This window comes from Dipodomys spectabilis, unplaced genomic scaffold, assembly GCF_019054845.1.
Source record: "Dipodomys spectabilis isolate Male_0828 unplaced genomic scaffold, ASM1905484v1 ptg000003l, whole genome shotgun sequence".
In the NCBI taxonomy this organism is placed as follows: Eukaryota; Metazoa; Chordata; class Mammalia; order Rodentia; family Heteromyidae; genus Dipodomys; species Dipodomys spectabilis.
Window position 1 is genome coordinate 11215445 of NW_024870680.1, and position 15152 is coordinate 11230596.

The following is a 15152-nucleotide window of genomic DNA, read 5'->3' on the forward strand; positions in this document are numbered from 1 at the left end:
TGCTCAAGTGGTAGAGTGCCAGCCTAGCAAGCATGAGACCCCGAGTTAACAAAAAAAAAAATCTTGAATGAATTGGGACCTGGGGAGACATGTCACCCTGTTTAACAAAACTTTCACAAATAAGCTTTTCCTTCTTAGTGTGTCTGAAATAGTTCAGAAAATTTTAAACCTTTTTGGAATAAATCCAAATCTGGAACCATTCTCTGAACATATTCTAAAAGCCAGGAATCAGTAATTGTGAGACTGGCGATGGTGGCATACAGCCATATTCCTACTTAGAAGGCAGAGGCCAGAAGGAGCTGAAGTTTAAGGTAAGTCTGTTCTGCATTCAGACCCTGTCTCAAAATACACACACACACACACACACATGTAATTATAGATCTAATTAATTAAATTTTTTTACCTCTAGCAAAAGTGATTCTTTGGCATTGGTTCTAGTATACAGGGAAGAGGGGCTTAGCAGACTTCTCAAGAATATATCTATACTAGTCATCCCCAGCACCTAGCCAGGTGTTGTGCACACAGTCTTCAACTAGTATTGGTGAATGAGTGTATTCAGTTGAGAGAAGAAATTCAGAATAAGTCTCAGATGACTTGGGTTGAAATTGCCCAGATTTCGGTTAGTGATTTTTCCCAAAACTAACTATAAATCTGTACATATTTCTTGGACTGGTAGAGTGGCTAAAGTGACAGAGGGCTTGCCTAGCAAGTGCGATGTGCTGATTTCATTCCCCAGTACCATCACCATCAAACAAACAAAAAAAGGAGTAGACAAATTGCTTGCCCTCCATATTGAAGCATTGGTTACTTACATCATCTGATTGAACAAGGGTTGATTGATGTTGATTCTGTGCTTGTCCGAGTGGGGTGACTACAAACAAGTGAAAGTGTTTCTATCCCCATAGAAATGGTGAATGATGTCTTTGATCTATGAAATTACCTCTATTATAGCACTGCCCATATAATCACTGTAGAATCTGTTCACCTATTTCCCCAACACTTTTTTTTTTCAGGGTAGGTTTATTCATCGTTCTGTCTGGAACCAGGCCATGTTGGCCCTCCACGTGGCTGGGAAAGGTCTCGGAAAGACCTGGGAAAGAGAGAAAAAGAGCTAGAAAAGAGAGCATCTGGGCCTGGTCTAGCCTTATCTAGGGTATGGGTGGAGAAATTTGTGGCCACATCAAATTCAGATGTGACCTCAGCGGATGCAGATGTGACCACTTCCAGGTGTGCCAGTTGCCTAGGTAACGCAGGTACTGGGTAGAAAATTTGCTGCAAGGAGGGTGGAGTCTCCTCACCATCCAGGATCGGACCTTACATTCCAGCCATTTAATAATCATGAAATAGGGCTCAGATTCTCTCTGGCTACTTCCTGCTGACAAGGGGCATTGATGTTAGGGTTAAAAGGCTGGAATTTGGTCCCCTCCCAGAGAAGGCAGTGAGCAGCAGCTGTCCCTTGGTGGCGTGAGTCATTAGATGAAGTCTGGAGAAGTCTCAAGAGCATTGAGGGGCTGGAAAAAAAATACCAGCGAGCAAATAAATGGCAAGAGGAAGGAATTGGGGCTGAAAATGTTGGTAGAAATGTCCCTAGCTACTTCTGACATCTGGCGACTAAGTAGAGAAGTCAGGTGACAAAGGCAAGAATATAAATTTCTGTTGTTAATAGGTAGACAGGTATAGACATTGGATGGGCAGGCTTCTTACTTCTACTGACCTCCCGGCTCTGGTTAATTTTGAAAGGGCAGGCACAAAGTAGCTGATGTGACATCCTCTTATTCTTCTCCATGTTCCCTTGTTCCCCAGACTGAGTCTAGGTGCTTGTTGCTGGGATGGCTTGTCCTAGTTGGTATCCAAGGAGGTTTGAACTCAAGGCCTGGGCACTATCCCTGAGCACTTCTGCTCAAGGCTAGTGCTCTACCACGTTGAGTTACAGTACCACTTCCACTGTTTGGCTGGTTAGAGATAAGAGTCTTGAGCCATGCTTCTAGCCTGGCTCTTTGCAGGTTAGTTGGGAAATGGAGTCGTAGGGATTTTTCAGCCCAGGCTGGCTTTGAACTGCAATCTTTGCCACAAAAGCCCTTTATTATTTCCAATTAAAGCAACAAGGAAATCAAGTAGAATAAGTAGAGTTTACCTGGTTTTTATCAAGAATTGACCGACAAATATTCTGCAATGACAAAACTCATTAGATGTGATGATAATTTTAGCACAGATAGGCACAGTATTTTAGAACCACGTAGTCAGTAGTAGAATACATAACACAAAACAAAAAAGGCAAAACTCAAAACCTAAAATTTTGACAACAATGTTTAGACATCTTTGCTAACAAAGCACATCAGATGGTTGGGCCTCAGTTACCAGGGCCTGTGAAAAGAGCAACTTGTTAGCAAGGCACCTTAGAACAGATGGGTGGAGTAGTAAGCTTGGTGGAAGGTTAAGGGTCAGATGGGGCCAAACCCTTAACCCACCATGTGGCGCCAAGATGGCAAACATCTGAAAAAATGCAAAGAAACCCTGAACAAATAGATCAAGCCAAGACTGGCTAGCCTTTGAGAGGGAACCTAGAGGGGGTCCCCGGGACCCAGCCTGCGTCGCACTCTTCAGGGCACACGCCAAAACTCTGTAGAAGAGAAAGGGAGAAATTGGGAAAGTTGGACATGAATGGCAGAGAGAGAGAGAGCAAAGAGAGCCTGAAAGTTAAAAAGAGGTAGCCAAGTAAGAACAGCACCACGCATGTGGTATTCAGGTAAGGGGTAGGTTTATTCATCGTTCTGGCTGGCACCAGGCCATGTTGGCCCTCCACGTGGCTGGGAAAGCCCTTGGAAAGACCTGGGAAAGAGCTGGGAAAAAGAGAGAGCTGGGAAAGAGAGAGAGAAAGAGCTAGAAAAGAGTCCCAACACTGTTTTGAAGTTCTTAAGAAACTGGTCTTCATTCATCTTGGTATTCCTACTCTATGCTTGAGGTAGATTCTCAGAAAATCCTACAGAGAATTGAGTAATATGTGCCTAAATAACCAATCCTAAGTTAGTTACATATTCAAATATGTTTGTATTTGTATCCACATCTGCATGTTTCAAGTGGTTAATACTGGATATGTCTTGGGGGAAAAAAAACACCTAGATTTGATCGTATGCCTATTGAACTATGGTCTTAATAGGAAATGTCCCCGACAACTGCATGTTTTTGACTCTTAGTCCCTGGATATTAACACTGTTGAGGGGTATTGTAGAAATTTGGGAGATGGAGACTAGCTGAAGGCTATATCTAATTCCCAGTCCCCTTTCATTTTCTGCCATAAGATGAACAGCTTACCTCCTGCACACACTCCCACCACCGTGATATTCTGCCCAAGTACATGTGGTGAAACAACCAGGTACCAAACCATCTGAATCATGAGCCATGAACAACTCTTCTTAACAACTTAAAAGTTTGTCCGGCATTCATTCTATCACAGTGATGACAAAGCTGACTCGTGTATAAACTGTTGAAGGTATCTACTTAGTTATCAAACTATTCCTTTGAGAATTTCTCTGCTCTATGATAGCCAATGTATTCCTAGCACACATTCTAGGGACCTAGCTTCCCTTGCAGAGTAGGCTAAGGGTGCGCCGCTGTCCTAGAATCAACCAATCTCATTTCTCATTACAAATTGGTATTGAGAATGCAAAGGAGCCTTAACTGACTATTGAACCAGGAACATAACAAACAGGAGCTGTAGGGCAACCATGAACTATACCCAAAAGAGAGCTGTCTTCAGAGAAAGATGAAAGAAAAATATTTAAGATGCAAAACCAGATGGCCCGATATAAACACATTTAAACTGTCTAGTTGTAGTGTTCACTTCCTGGCTACTATTCTGTTTTCTTTTTTCTTTTCTTTTCTTTTTTTTGTCAGTTATGGGGCCTGAACTGTGGACCTGGGCGCTATTCCTCAGCTCTTCAGCTCAAGGCTGAGCCACAGCGCCACGTCTGGCTTTTTCTGCTTATGTAGTGCTAAGGAATTGAACCCAGGGCTTCATGCATGCAAGGCAAGCGCTCTACCACTGAACCATCTTCCCACCCGAAGGCTGCTATTCTTTCTAAGGCTATCTTTCACTTATTTTGGGTCTGCAGATGATATACTTTGTTTTCCTTATATCATTTATGCTTTAGTGAATTGGAAATGGCTATCATTTACATTATTTATGCTTAAGTGAATTGGAAATGGCTATCTACATTTGAAACTAAAGGACAAACAGTATATGATACATATAAGAAATCTTGTTACTTTTCTTTTTAGTTTCATTACTTTTTGTTCACACCCATATGCTATTCCAGAACATGTTAATCAGGAAATTGTTTCCATGAGGAGTTCCTGATAAAGTAGGAGGCTAAGTGGTGTCTTTGGTCTTCAAGTTTTCTTAATATCCTAGGTCAAAGGAAGCTAGAATAAATAAACAGAAGCTATTTATAGAAGGCATTGAATACATATCAGATCCTGTTGGAACTATATGATTGGACTAGAGAGGTTTTTGAAGAAGCAATGCACTTGGAAGCTTCCCAAAACATCTATTTTTGAAGATTCTGTTTTCCAGAACCATTTCAAGAATGGCCTTTCCTGGGCCTTAATTGTGTCTCAGACTTGCTAGAAGTATGGACTGGAAGAGACTAAATAATGCATGTGCCCAGAGGAGCCCAGACTTTGCTATTGGCCCACGGGCAAACAAGGATGGCCAATCCTATGGAAGTAAGATAAAGACCTGCCCTTCAGAAGACATTCCTAATTTGAGCCACATTCTCTTTACTATGGCATGCCACACTGCAAATGTAGCAATCAGTTGTAAAAATAGAAGGGAACTGTGAACTGCTAAACTTATTGGTCTAGATCAGGAAAATACTAAGAGGAAACATCTTAGAACTTTTTCCTAAGACATTGTGAAAATATTAAATTTTGAAGATTCTACCTACCCATTTTCTGACCGCTCTAAGAAAAGAATCAACATATAAGTTTTCAGCTCTTTTGAGGTGACACTGGATCTGGGAAATGCTTACAATTAATTTGACTGCTGCTAGTTTCCTTTTTTAGTTAATTGTGTTAAATGTGCCTCATAACCTCTAGGTACAGTGGCGCTGTCGTTTAGAAGGGGGCTTAGGGGAAGCTGTTTTAATTCTGGCTTTTGTTTTAGCCACTAAATGTAATGCCACATGATGTGACCCAACAATAATTCAGTTAAAAAACAGTCTTCAGAGTTACTACACACTCAAAATTAACCCTGATTACATCAAATTATGTTGAAACAGACCACAGCTGTTTGCCCTGTTGAAGCAACTGAGAGCTCATGCAGAAGATACATCTGGGAGTCAGGAAGATATTTTGTTTGGTGTGTGTGTGTGTGTGTTGTTGTTGTTGTTGTGTTGTTGTTTGTTTCTTAACACAGACGTGGGAGAGAAGCACCCTGTTCAACTTAGAGTACTCAATGGAAGTTGGAAACTTGTGATTTCCCCAGCAGTCAAAAAAATCACATTCACCACTATCCCCCAAGAAGAAGAGAAGTGGAGACTTTTTGTGCAATTTTCAGTGAAAAACATAAGAAGTTAAATTGGAACCTGGTGAGTGTGCTCTTATCAGCAAAGCAAAGAACTAGAGAGAAGTAGATTTTCTTTGGTATACTGTGTAGTGTGCTAGAGCTGGCTCAGACCAACCTGTGGGAGTAGATTCTTCAGTTGTGAAGTATTTCACAAGTGGGTTGTTTAAAAATAACATCAAAATTAAATTATAAAAAAGGAAAACCAATATTGAAGATGTAGACAGATTGGAAACCTCACACATTGCTGGTAGGAATGTGAAATGGTACAGTCACTATGGAAAATAGTTCAGCAGTTCCTTAAAATGACCACAGCTAGTGCCTGTGGCTTATGCCTGTAGTCCTAGCTTACTCAGGAGGCTGAGATAAGAGCTGAAACCAGCTCTAAGACAAAACCAGCCCAGGCAGACAAAGCTGAAAGACTCATCACGTAAGCAATAAAAAGCTGTGATCAAAAAAGCCAAGTAAGAGGGTAAGGCCCTGAGTTCAAACCCCAGTACTGGACAAAGAAAAAAAAAAAGGACAAGGCCATGGTTATACAATGTAACCATGTTGCAAAAAAGTTGAACAGTTACTGTATGATTCAGCAATTCCACTCCCAGGTATATACCACCTTGGGAGAACTGAAAACATGTTCAGACAAAAAGGGACACATAGGTTCACAACAGCACCATTCATTACAAAGAAAATAAACAGGTAGTACATCCATGGGTTGATGAATGGATTAAGTGTAGTATGTCCGTTTAATGGAATGTTATTCAGCCATATAATAAAGATGATACATGGTAAGAGCCAACAAGGAAACTTTCCTTTAACTCCCTTTTTATACTTTATGGTAAGTAGCAGGGAGGAGATGCATTTATATGTCATTTCTAGGCAAAATGTGAACCTAATGACCAGCTTGTTTCTACCTATATTCTGTCTCTTACTAGAAATGGGAATCATGGCCTCTTAGAGAAAAAAGGTCACTATTCTACATTTACCTGTATCCATGAATTACATTTCTGTATTTCTTGTTTGCATTGAAAAAAATCACATAACAATGTTGTGATTAAAAAAAAGAAAGAAAGAAAAGAAAAAAAGCAGGTGCTGGTGGCTCATGCCTGTAATCCTAGCTACTCAGGAAGCTGAGATCTGAGGGTTGTGGTTCAAAGCCAGCCTTGGCAGGAAAGTCCCTGAGACTCTTATCTCCAATAAACCACCAGAAAACCAGAAATGGTACTATGGCTCAAGTGGTAGAGCACTCACCTTGAGCTAAAGAGCTAAGGGACAGCACCCAGGCCAGAATTCAAGCCCCACTACTGACAAAAAAAAAGGGCTGGGAAGGTGGCTCAGTGGTAGAGTGCTTGCCTTGCATGTATGAGGCCCTTGGTTCGATTCCTCAGCACCACATAAACAGAAAAAGCCGGAAGTGACGCTGTGGCTCAGCGGTAGATCGCTAACCTTGAGCTGAAGAGCTGAGGGTCAGCGCCCAGGCCCAGAGTTCAGGCCTCATGACCAGACTCCCCCCCCCAAAAAAAAATGGGACTAGGAATGTGGTAGTGCTTGCTTAGCATGCATGAAGCCCTTGGTTTGATTCCTGAGTACCACATAAACAGAAAAAGCCGAAAGTGGTGATGTGGGTCAAGTGGTAGAGTGCTAGCCTTGAGCCCAGGCCCAGTTCAAGGCCCCACGGCTGAGGGTGGGAAGGGGGGAAATGATAGAAAACAAGAAATGCTGCAACATATACAGACCTTGAAAATCTACAAAGTGAAAGAAATCAGACAAAAGAGTCCATGTATTGTTTGATTCTGATTATATGAAATAACCAGAATGAGCAATACCATGTAGACAAAAAGTAGATTCATGGTTGTCAGCATATGGGATTAGGGGAGTGACTAAGTGATAGGTACTGAAAATGTTCTGGATAGCAGTTATTGTTACACATGAATATACTAGATTCATGAATATACTAGAAATTACTAGATTGTATACTTTAAAATGATGCTTTGTGGGGGCTGGGAAGGTGGCTCAGTGATAGAGCGCTTGCCTTGCATGCCTGACGCCCTGGGTTCGATTCCTCAGCACCACATAAGCAAAAAGAAAAATAAAGGCCAGAAGTGGCGCTGTGGCTCAAATGATAGAGCGCTAGCCTTGAGCTGAAGAGCTGAGGGACAGCGCCCAGGCCCAGAGTTCAGGACCCACGACCGGACCCAAAAATGATGATTTGTGGTATTTAAATGATACCTCAAAAATTAAGTCATATAAACTTGAAATTAAAATTGTTGAAAACAATGGCAATGCCCCCAAATGTAGCAGTTACTAATTACTTTCATTGCCCTATTCCCTCTTGCCATTGACATCATTTATGTCTGTTGTGTCTTCATATTGCAAATACTAATAGAAACCATTGCTTGTGTCTTGACGTATTGAGTAACATTAAGTTGATAGCTTGAAGTTGGGGAATGGGATGGAATGATTATGCCACAAAAACTACCATATACTGAGTCTTATAGCACCACCAGAAAGCCAGTTTTTAACCATTTAACAGCACTTCACTAGCTATGAGTCAGTCATCTTGAGTACCAACAGGAGAAATAGTCAAATGACCGCCTTTGGATCACCTGCAGAACAAATAGCAAACCTTCAAGGCCATAGTGCATTCAGTCAGTGCAGGAGGAAATGGCATTTCTGGTCATCTGTTGGATGAAACCACTTTGAGACAGGAGATATGATTTCTACAGCTTTGCTAGTGTTGTGTCAGGTTATAAAGGCTACAGTGCTAGGACCTCCACAAGACTCATGGTGAAGCCAGATGTCAGAGAAACCAGAGTCTCATTTCTCAGCTCCAGAGAAGTGGGGATCTGAGGCATATGTACCACAGTATCAGAAATTGGAAACGAAGGCTCAATAGAGTTAGCTCTATGGTGCTAGGGGGTAGAAGTCAAAGGGTCAAAGGAACAATTAAGTTTTAAACTCCCCAAGATTTTTAAGCCATTAGCAGTACTGTTTGTTAGGCACTGCACCCCTAGATACATGCCTTACAGCCGCAGACTTACCCTCAGTCTTAAAGCCACATTGGACCCCCTCCAGCTGTTCAGCCCCTCCAGTGAAGCCATTGGCTATGTATGTCATAACCACTCCAGATACTTGTAAGTTTTTTCAAGTACTGTTCTTCTGCTATGATTGCTCAAGATGGCTTGCCCCAACCCATTATTCTTTGAGGTTTGATTCTTTTTTCTCTCAACAAATATAGAATGACTATTTCAATCTTGTGTGTGTGCGGCCCATTGCTGAGACGCTTTGGGGGGTACTGAAGTGAGGACGGTATATTCCTTTCCTCAAGGAGGAACTCAGTTCCTTGACAAGTAAACATTAGCAACAAAGTTAAGATGGTAAGCTCTAGAGGAAAGGGTCTTAACCCATGTTCAAGATCTTAACCAGCTGGGTGCTGGGGGCTCACACCTGTAATCTAGTTATTCACGAGGCTGAGCTCTGAGGATCATAGTTTGGAGACAGCCTGGACAGGAAAGTCTGTGAGACGCTTATCTCCAATTAACCACCACAAAGTCAGATGTAGACCTGTAGCTCAAGTGGTAGTTCCAGCTTGAAGCCAAAAAGCTGAGACAGACCCTGAGTTCAACCCCTACTACTAGCACACACCCACACACACACACACACACAGCATGCACTACTTATGGTTTGAAGCACCAAGGTGCCTTCACATAGACCTTAACAATGTGTTCTTGGGAAACTGAGTTCGCACAGGATCTGTGTGACAAAGTAATGTTCCCGTTCTTATTGGTGTTCTGGGAGTCTCACGGCCACAGCAGTCAGTTCTGGTTCTGAATGGTGACAGAGGAGAAATTGAAAACGAATACTGCTTAAACATTTTAAGGACGTTTATTTCCAAAATGCTTCCCCCTTCGTATGGTGTCAAGTAACTCTCAGAGTGTTAGCCACTTATAGAGAGGAAACCTAACTAGGTCTTTAAACTCACCTTTCTGCCCCCTTCCAGATCTCATCCTAAAGCAGGTGCCATGAGTTGAGTAAGTCAGAGGATAATTTAATGGACAGAATAAAATGGTGTCAAACCAACCAGAAGGCACAACACCCCCACGATATGTCTGAAAGGCAAGAGTCCTGAGAGTCACTGGCTGAGGTGGCTCAGCTGGTCATACTGACTTTGTAAGCAGCACTCAGCTCTGAAATTAACCTGTCAACTTAATTGAAGGGGAGAAAAGGCAGAAGGACTAGGACATAAACATCCATCCCACCCCCAGTTCAGTCACTGACATTACTCAGGCCTGGTCTGAGTGGCATTTAATCACTCTAGGCTGGTGTGCAGTTGAGGACAGCTCTTTCCAGCCTTCCCAAACCCATTCCTGGGAGTGTTCCACCAGCCATGCACCTGCCACTAGCCACAAATACTTAACTCTGAGACAGGCACGGATGCAGGCTGTTGCTGACAACATTCAAACCACACTGCAACCTTTAAAACTCAGGCTTTATGATGCAAGGGAAAGGAGGAGCTGGGAGCATGGCAGAAGTGGAGCCCCTCCTGTACCCCCCAGGTGTGCATTTCTCTCATTTTCACAATGCCCTACCCATAAGATGGCCATTTCCTGGAAATTTAATGGTAATGTAGAATTAATGTCCTGAAGTATTCTTAGAGTTGGTCATTAATTCCCCTCAGGAAATACCAGTGGTCTTTGATCAAAATTGCCTAAATTATAGGCTAGTGATCCATGTCCTCACGGAGCTTTTTTTTTTGGGGGGGGGGGGGGGAGAAGGGGAGTGTCGACCCAGCTGTTTCCAATAGATGGCGCCCACCTTCATGTAAATAAATCATTCACATTATTTGTTTTTCATTTTTCCAAGGGAGGGGGTGGGGAACCAAAGCAGCAGGGAGTGGAAAGGACTTAGTGAAGGTCCAGACAGGAATGTTCTGTCCAACGGTTGTTTCCAGGCTTGGCACGCCTCTCAGACTCTGGAGACTGAGCCACTCCAGCCTGTAGCCAAGGACCTCAACAACAGTTCAGCTTCCTGTGTGCAGCTCTGTGTTGGACAAAATAGTGATAACAAAAGGAGGGTAGGAGACTGGGGACAGGAGAGCCTGAGAAGAGTGCTTTCTTCAACCTCTGGGGAAGGGTATTGGAGAAAGCGAGACAGAACACTTCCTAAAGCCCATCCTCTGCAACTTGTGTTCCAAGGGCTGTCATGTCACGATCATAAAACACCAAACTTTCCCGTTTGCACATGGAATTGTAAATAACAAACCAGGGCCTTCTACTAAACAAATCAGACCCTAAAGGGTTTTTACAAATGCAACCTATCCCAGCTATTTTGCTGAAACGTCTTCCAGTCTCTGTGTTAAATCATATAATTCATAATATCTCAGAGAATAGTTAAAACACTGCTCTTTAAGCAAAAGATAGGTCATATGTAAATCTGACTTTGATCACAGATTTCAACCAGAGCCAAGCTGTGCAGATTTCTCAGTCTGAAATCCTGGAGACTTGACGTCATGACTCAGATGTGAATGAACAAAGAGCTTAAGGCACTTAAAGCCAGAAGCTTAAAATGGCCATCATTCTGGTTAGTGGCCCTTTTTATATGTGGCTTAAGAATTCCTAAATTATAAGGTAAGGGAGCTCTAATCCCATCTGTAACCTTAGTTTCTGCCTTACTTTACATTCTAACCAGCAGCATACTGAATATTGAGAAAATTAGTAAAATGTGGGGTCGAGGGAGTGGCTTGTCTCTCCACTTCCCAGGGTGCCTAGAAAAACTAAGCAAGTGGTAAACTAATCTGAAGGGCTGAACTTTCCCTAACCCAATCACTCTGTTGGACAAAGGATGTCCAACTGCTTGAAACAACTAACTGCATGGAGACAGGGGAAATGAACAAAACAGCTTTACTCTTAAGGTTACATGGGGCAAGATGCTGTTTCAACTCATCTCTTTATGTAGCACAGTTCCCCAATGATAACATAGGTTTCTAGCATCTTCTCAGAGAAGTTAGAAACGCTGCTAATGAAGGCACTTTTATGAGTTCAGAACTCCTTCCACCTTTCCCTGAAGTCCTGGTGTTATGTTTATGCATCCATATAGTTCCTGTTAAACTATGCAATGCACAATGATGTCAAAGAACATCATTGTATCCTACTTTACATGACCCGTCTCATACCCAATTTTTGCCTGTAATTCTGCAGTTTCCTTTTCCTGAGTTCTGTTTTCCCAGAGAGTGTGGGAGGAAGCCAGCTGGACTTTGTCTCCTGGCAATAAGAGGCCCTCAAGTTGATATACAGACATTAAAGCAGTTTCCCAGTTTGAAAAAAGCAGTGAGCAGGACTCGCTTCCACTCTCCCCTGATTTAGAAAAGGCTCTGCATTGTGTTAGTTCTGAGACCTTAGGCTCTCTGTAAAATGGGGAAAAACTGACTTGTCCAATGTGTAGACAGGTGAAGACAATTATGTAAACAATACATGCAATATCTCCACACTCAGTTTCCTTAGTAGGTCTGGTTTTTTTTTTTTTTTCTTTTTATTTTCTTTCCTTCTTCCTCCAAGGGGGTGGGAGAGTTAATGAAACTCTGGAAACCTGTAGGGAAGCAGGTCACCCATTTCAGCCAGAATCTGACCAGATGAAACCTGAAACTCTGGGAATGGATCGGAAACTCAAGCCAGCCAGAGGAGCCCTTCCCAGACCACCCTTCCTGAAAGATCCATGTGCGATTTTAGGATTTTAGGCCGCCCAGCCTCTTGCCTTCACACACCACCACCAGGGACCATGCCCCCGCCTGGTGCTGGGCGCTTGGAGGGGGTGGGGGGGTGGGGTTGGGGGAGGAACAGCCCCAGAGGGCGTGCTGGCCAGTGGCGGCTTTGCGCGTCCCCCGGGGCCCACGGGCGTCCAGGGACCGAGACCGCCCTTCCTCGGCCTCGCAGGCCGTGGGCGTGGCGAGCGCGCCGGCCTTCCTGCTGGGGCGTCCCCGCCGGGCTGGCTGGAAGTGCGCTGTGCGCGGGCGCGCGGGGGGGAAAAGAGCGGGCGCGCGCCGGGCGGGCGAGCCCGCGCGCCCCCGCCCGTCTCGCCCGGGGCCGCCCGGCCCCTCCCCGCCCCCGCGAGCTGCGCACCGGCGGCCCGCCTGACCCAGCAGCCTGCTCCCGCGCCCTTGTCCGCGCGTCCGGGCGGCGGGCTCCAGTCAGCCAGCAGCATGAGCAGCGGCGGCGACGTGGGTGGCACCGGCTGGCTGAGGAAATCGCCCCCCGAGAAGAAGTTGAGGCGCTATGTGAGTGCGGGCGACGAATGGGCGCGGCCGCCGAGGGGCTGGTATGGGGGGGAACGTCCCGATGAAGGTCCGGGAGGGGCGCACAGGCTGGGCCCTGGGAGTCTTTGGCGGGGAAGGGGGGGTGCGGCTGGGAGCGGCCGGCTCCCCGCGGCTCGGGGTGTGCTGGACACCTGCACACCTGTCACAGGTGCGCCGCCGAGGGGCGGGGCGGCAGGTTGCGAGGCCGGGCGCGCCGGGCGCGGCGGTGGCGGCGGCGGCGGCGGCGCCTCCCCGGCCGGCCTCCGGCAGAACTAAAGACACTGTGGAAGTTTATATTGGTGGTTTATGGAGACCGAGAGAGTTGATGGTCGGGGCTGGGGGGACCGCGGTTCCCCGGAGCAGGTGGAGCCCGCGGGGTAGGGGAGGGCGGCGGCGGCGGCAGGGCCGCGCAGCCGGGCCCCACCAAGGGCGAGGCGCCTTGCACCCGCTCCCCTTCCCTTTCTCCGGCCGCCCGGCCGCCCCTCCCGAGCGGCCGCCGGCTGCCTTCCAGTCCCCAGCCGCTGCATCACGGGCAGCGTCAGCGGCATGTGCAGCCCTTGTATTAAGTGACTCATTGTTTGTCCCCCCCCCCCTTTCTTTTCCTTTATTCTGTATGGCCCTCACATACACCAGAGTGACACTGCAGTTTGGTCCGCTGTAACTGACCCGCATTTGGGGGTTGTGAGGCCCTTTGATGCGGGGGGGGGGGGGGAGGGAGGGAGAGAGAGGGAGAGATGGAGCTGGGTTTTCAGTTGCCAGGTGGTGCGAACCTGACAGTGTTGACTGAAGTGGCTGGGGCAGCCTCTCCCCGAAGCGAGGCGGCATGGAGGCCGGGGGTGGGGTGGGGGGGCTGATCAGTGTGGGGTTCTGTCCTCTCGGTGCCAGCTACCGAAATTTGGCTGACACCCCTCCCCAGCCCCCACCCCCACCCCTGTCCAGGGAGTTGAGCATTAAGGAAGGCTGCTAAGAAGGCCTCCGGTTACCCCCTCTTCACTTGGCGGTGAGATGCCCTTGTTCCAGTGACTTGTGGTGCTGAACTCGGGAATCACTCCCACAGTCTGGAAGTGAGCTTTTGCCTCCCAGCTGCACTGCATCCAGGGGGCTCGGGGAGACCGGCCCTCCCTCGGCTGCACCAGGCGCTGGCCCGGGAGTTGAGGGCAGGGTGGGGTGGGGTGGGGGGTGGGCAGAAGTCTACCCGTTTCCTGCCTTTGCTCCCCAGATCAGAATCGAGGGACTTCTGGCCTCTGGAGTGAGGAAGTGACATTCTGTTTTTCAAAGGAAGTGTTGTTGTTGGGGAGTGTGAGTCTGTGGCAATGAAATCAGGCTCTTTACTTAGAACATTGACTGGGGCGGGGGGGGGGGGGGGGGGGGGGAGGGGGAAGCAGGGTAGGGGGAGATTTAGCACATGACTCTTGACCTTGCACATAGCTTGAACGTATAGTAGGAATGAGTGTGTATCTCTCTTTTAAAGCTTATTTCTGGGGGTGTTGATGGAGTCAAAGTATTGTGATTATTGATTTTTTTCTTTTGTATTAAAGTGAATTTTATTAGGATGAAAGAGGAGTCATTTGCTGGTTAGCATTTTATTCCTATTAAAAAAAAAAACAAAAAGCAACTTTGTCCCAAATAGCTTCCAGAAGTAATATATAAAACTGGATGTCATGGCAGCCAATAGAATAGTGTTCAGTAAAAAAAAAAAAAAAGCAACACTTTATTTTCAAGTTAAAACAGTATCCTAAAGAATCTTCAAACTTTGTTTTGAAACGGCTTGCAAAAAAAAGTTGCTACTGGGCTGGGAATGTGGCTTAGTGGTAGAGTGCTTGCCTAACATGCATGAAGCCCTGAGTTCAATTCCCCAGTACCACATAAACAAAAAAATAATAAAATTAAAAGAAAAAAGGAAAGTATATGTTTAAAATATTTATAGGTTGATACTGTTTCTACTGACTAACTACAACTCTTATTACCTTTTTATGACCCACTTCCTTTGTACTGTTGTTAGGGAACAAGTCTAGCTTAAAATAACCAAATTTGGAGGCTTTTGTGTCAAGCACTTTTTCACCCATTTAAACTAAACACCCTGGAGTCATGTGATGATCTCAGCCTCTCACAGATTCCCTGCAGCTCCAGCTCATAAGGCATCTGACCCAACTAGCCACAGCTGGAGTATGATGTGTTCTACTGGTGTGACAGGAAGCTGTGGAAGGTCAGCACCCCTTGTTGACATCACTTTTCATTAGAAAGTTTCCATCCCAGTGTTTGAATTCTGCCATTTTCCTCAATATTTGGAGGCCTACATTCATT

At 45.5% G+C, this 15152-nt stretch overlaps 1 protein-coding gene across 2 annotated transcripts in view; it reads left to right on the top strand.

Moving 5' to 3' along the window:
* The first annotated feature begins 12667 nt into the window (after positions 1–12667).
* Gab2 (GRB2 associated binding protein 2) overlaps positions 12668–15152 on the top strand; it is a 191046-nt gene continuing 188561 nt past the window's right edge. For both annotated transcript variants that reach the window (XM_042690220.1, XM_042690210.1), the window contains exon 1: positions 12668–12830. In XM_042690220.1, coding sequence (XP_042546154.1) covers positions 12756–12830 — 75 coding nt within the window. In that variant the 5' untranslated portion in view covers positions 12668–12755. The remainder of the gene's footprint in view (positions 12831–15152) is intronic.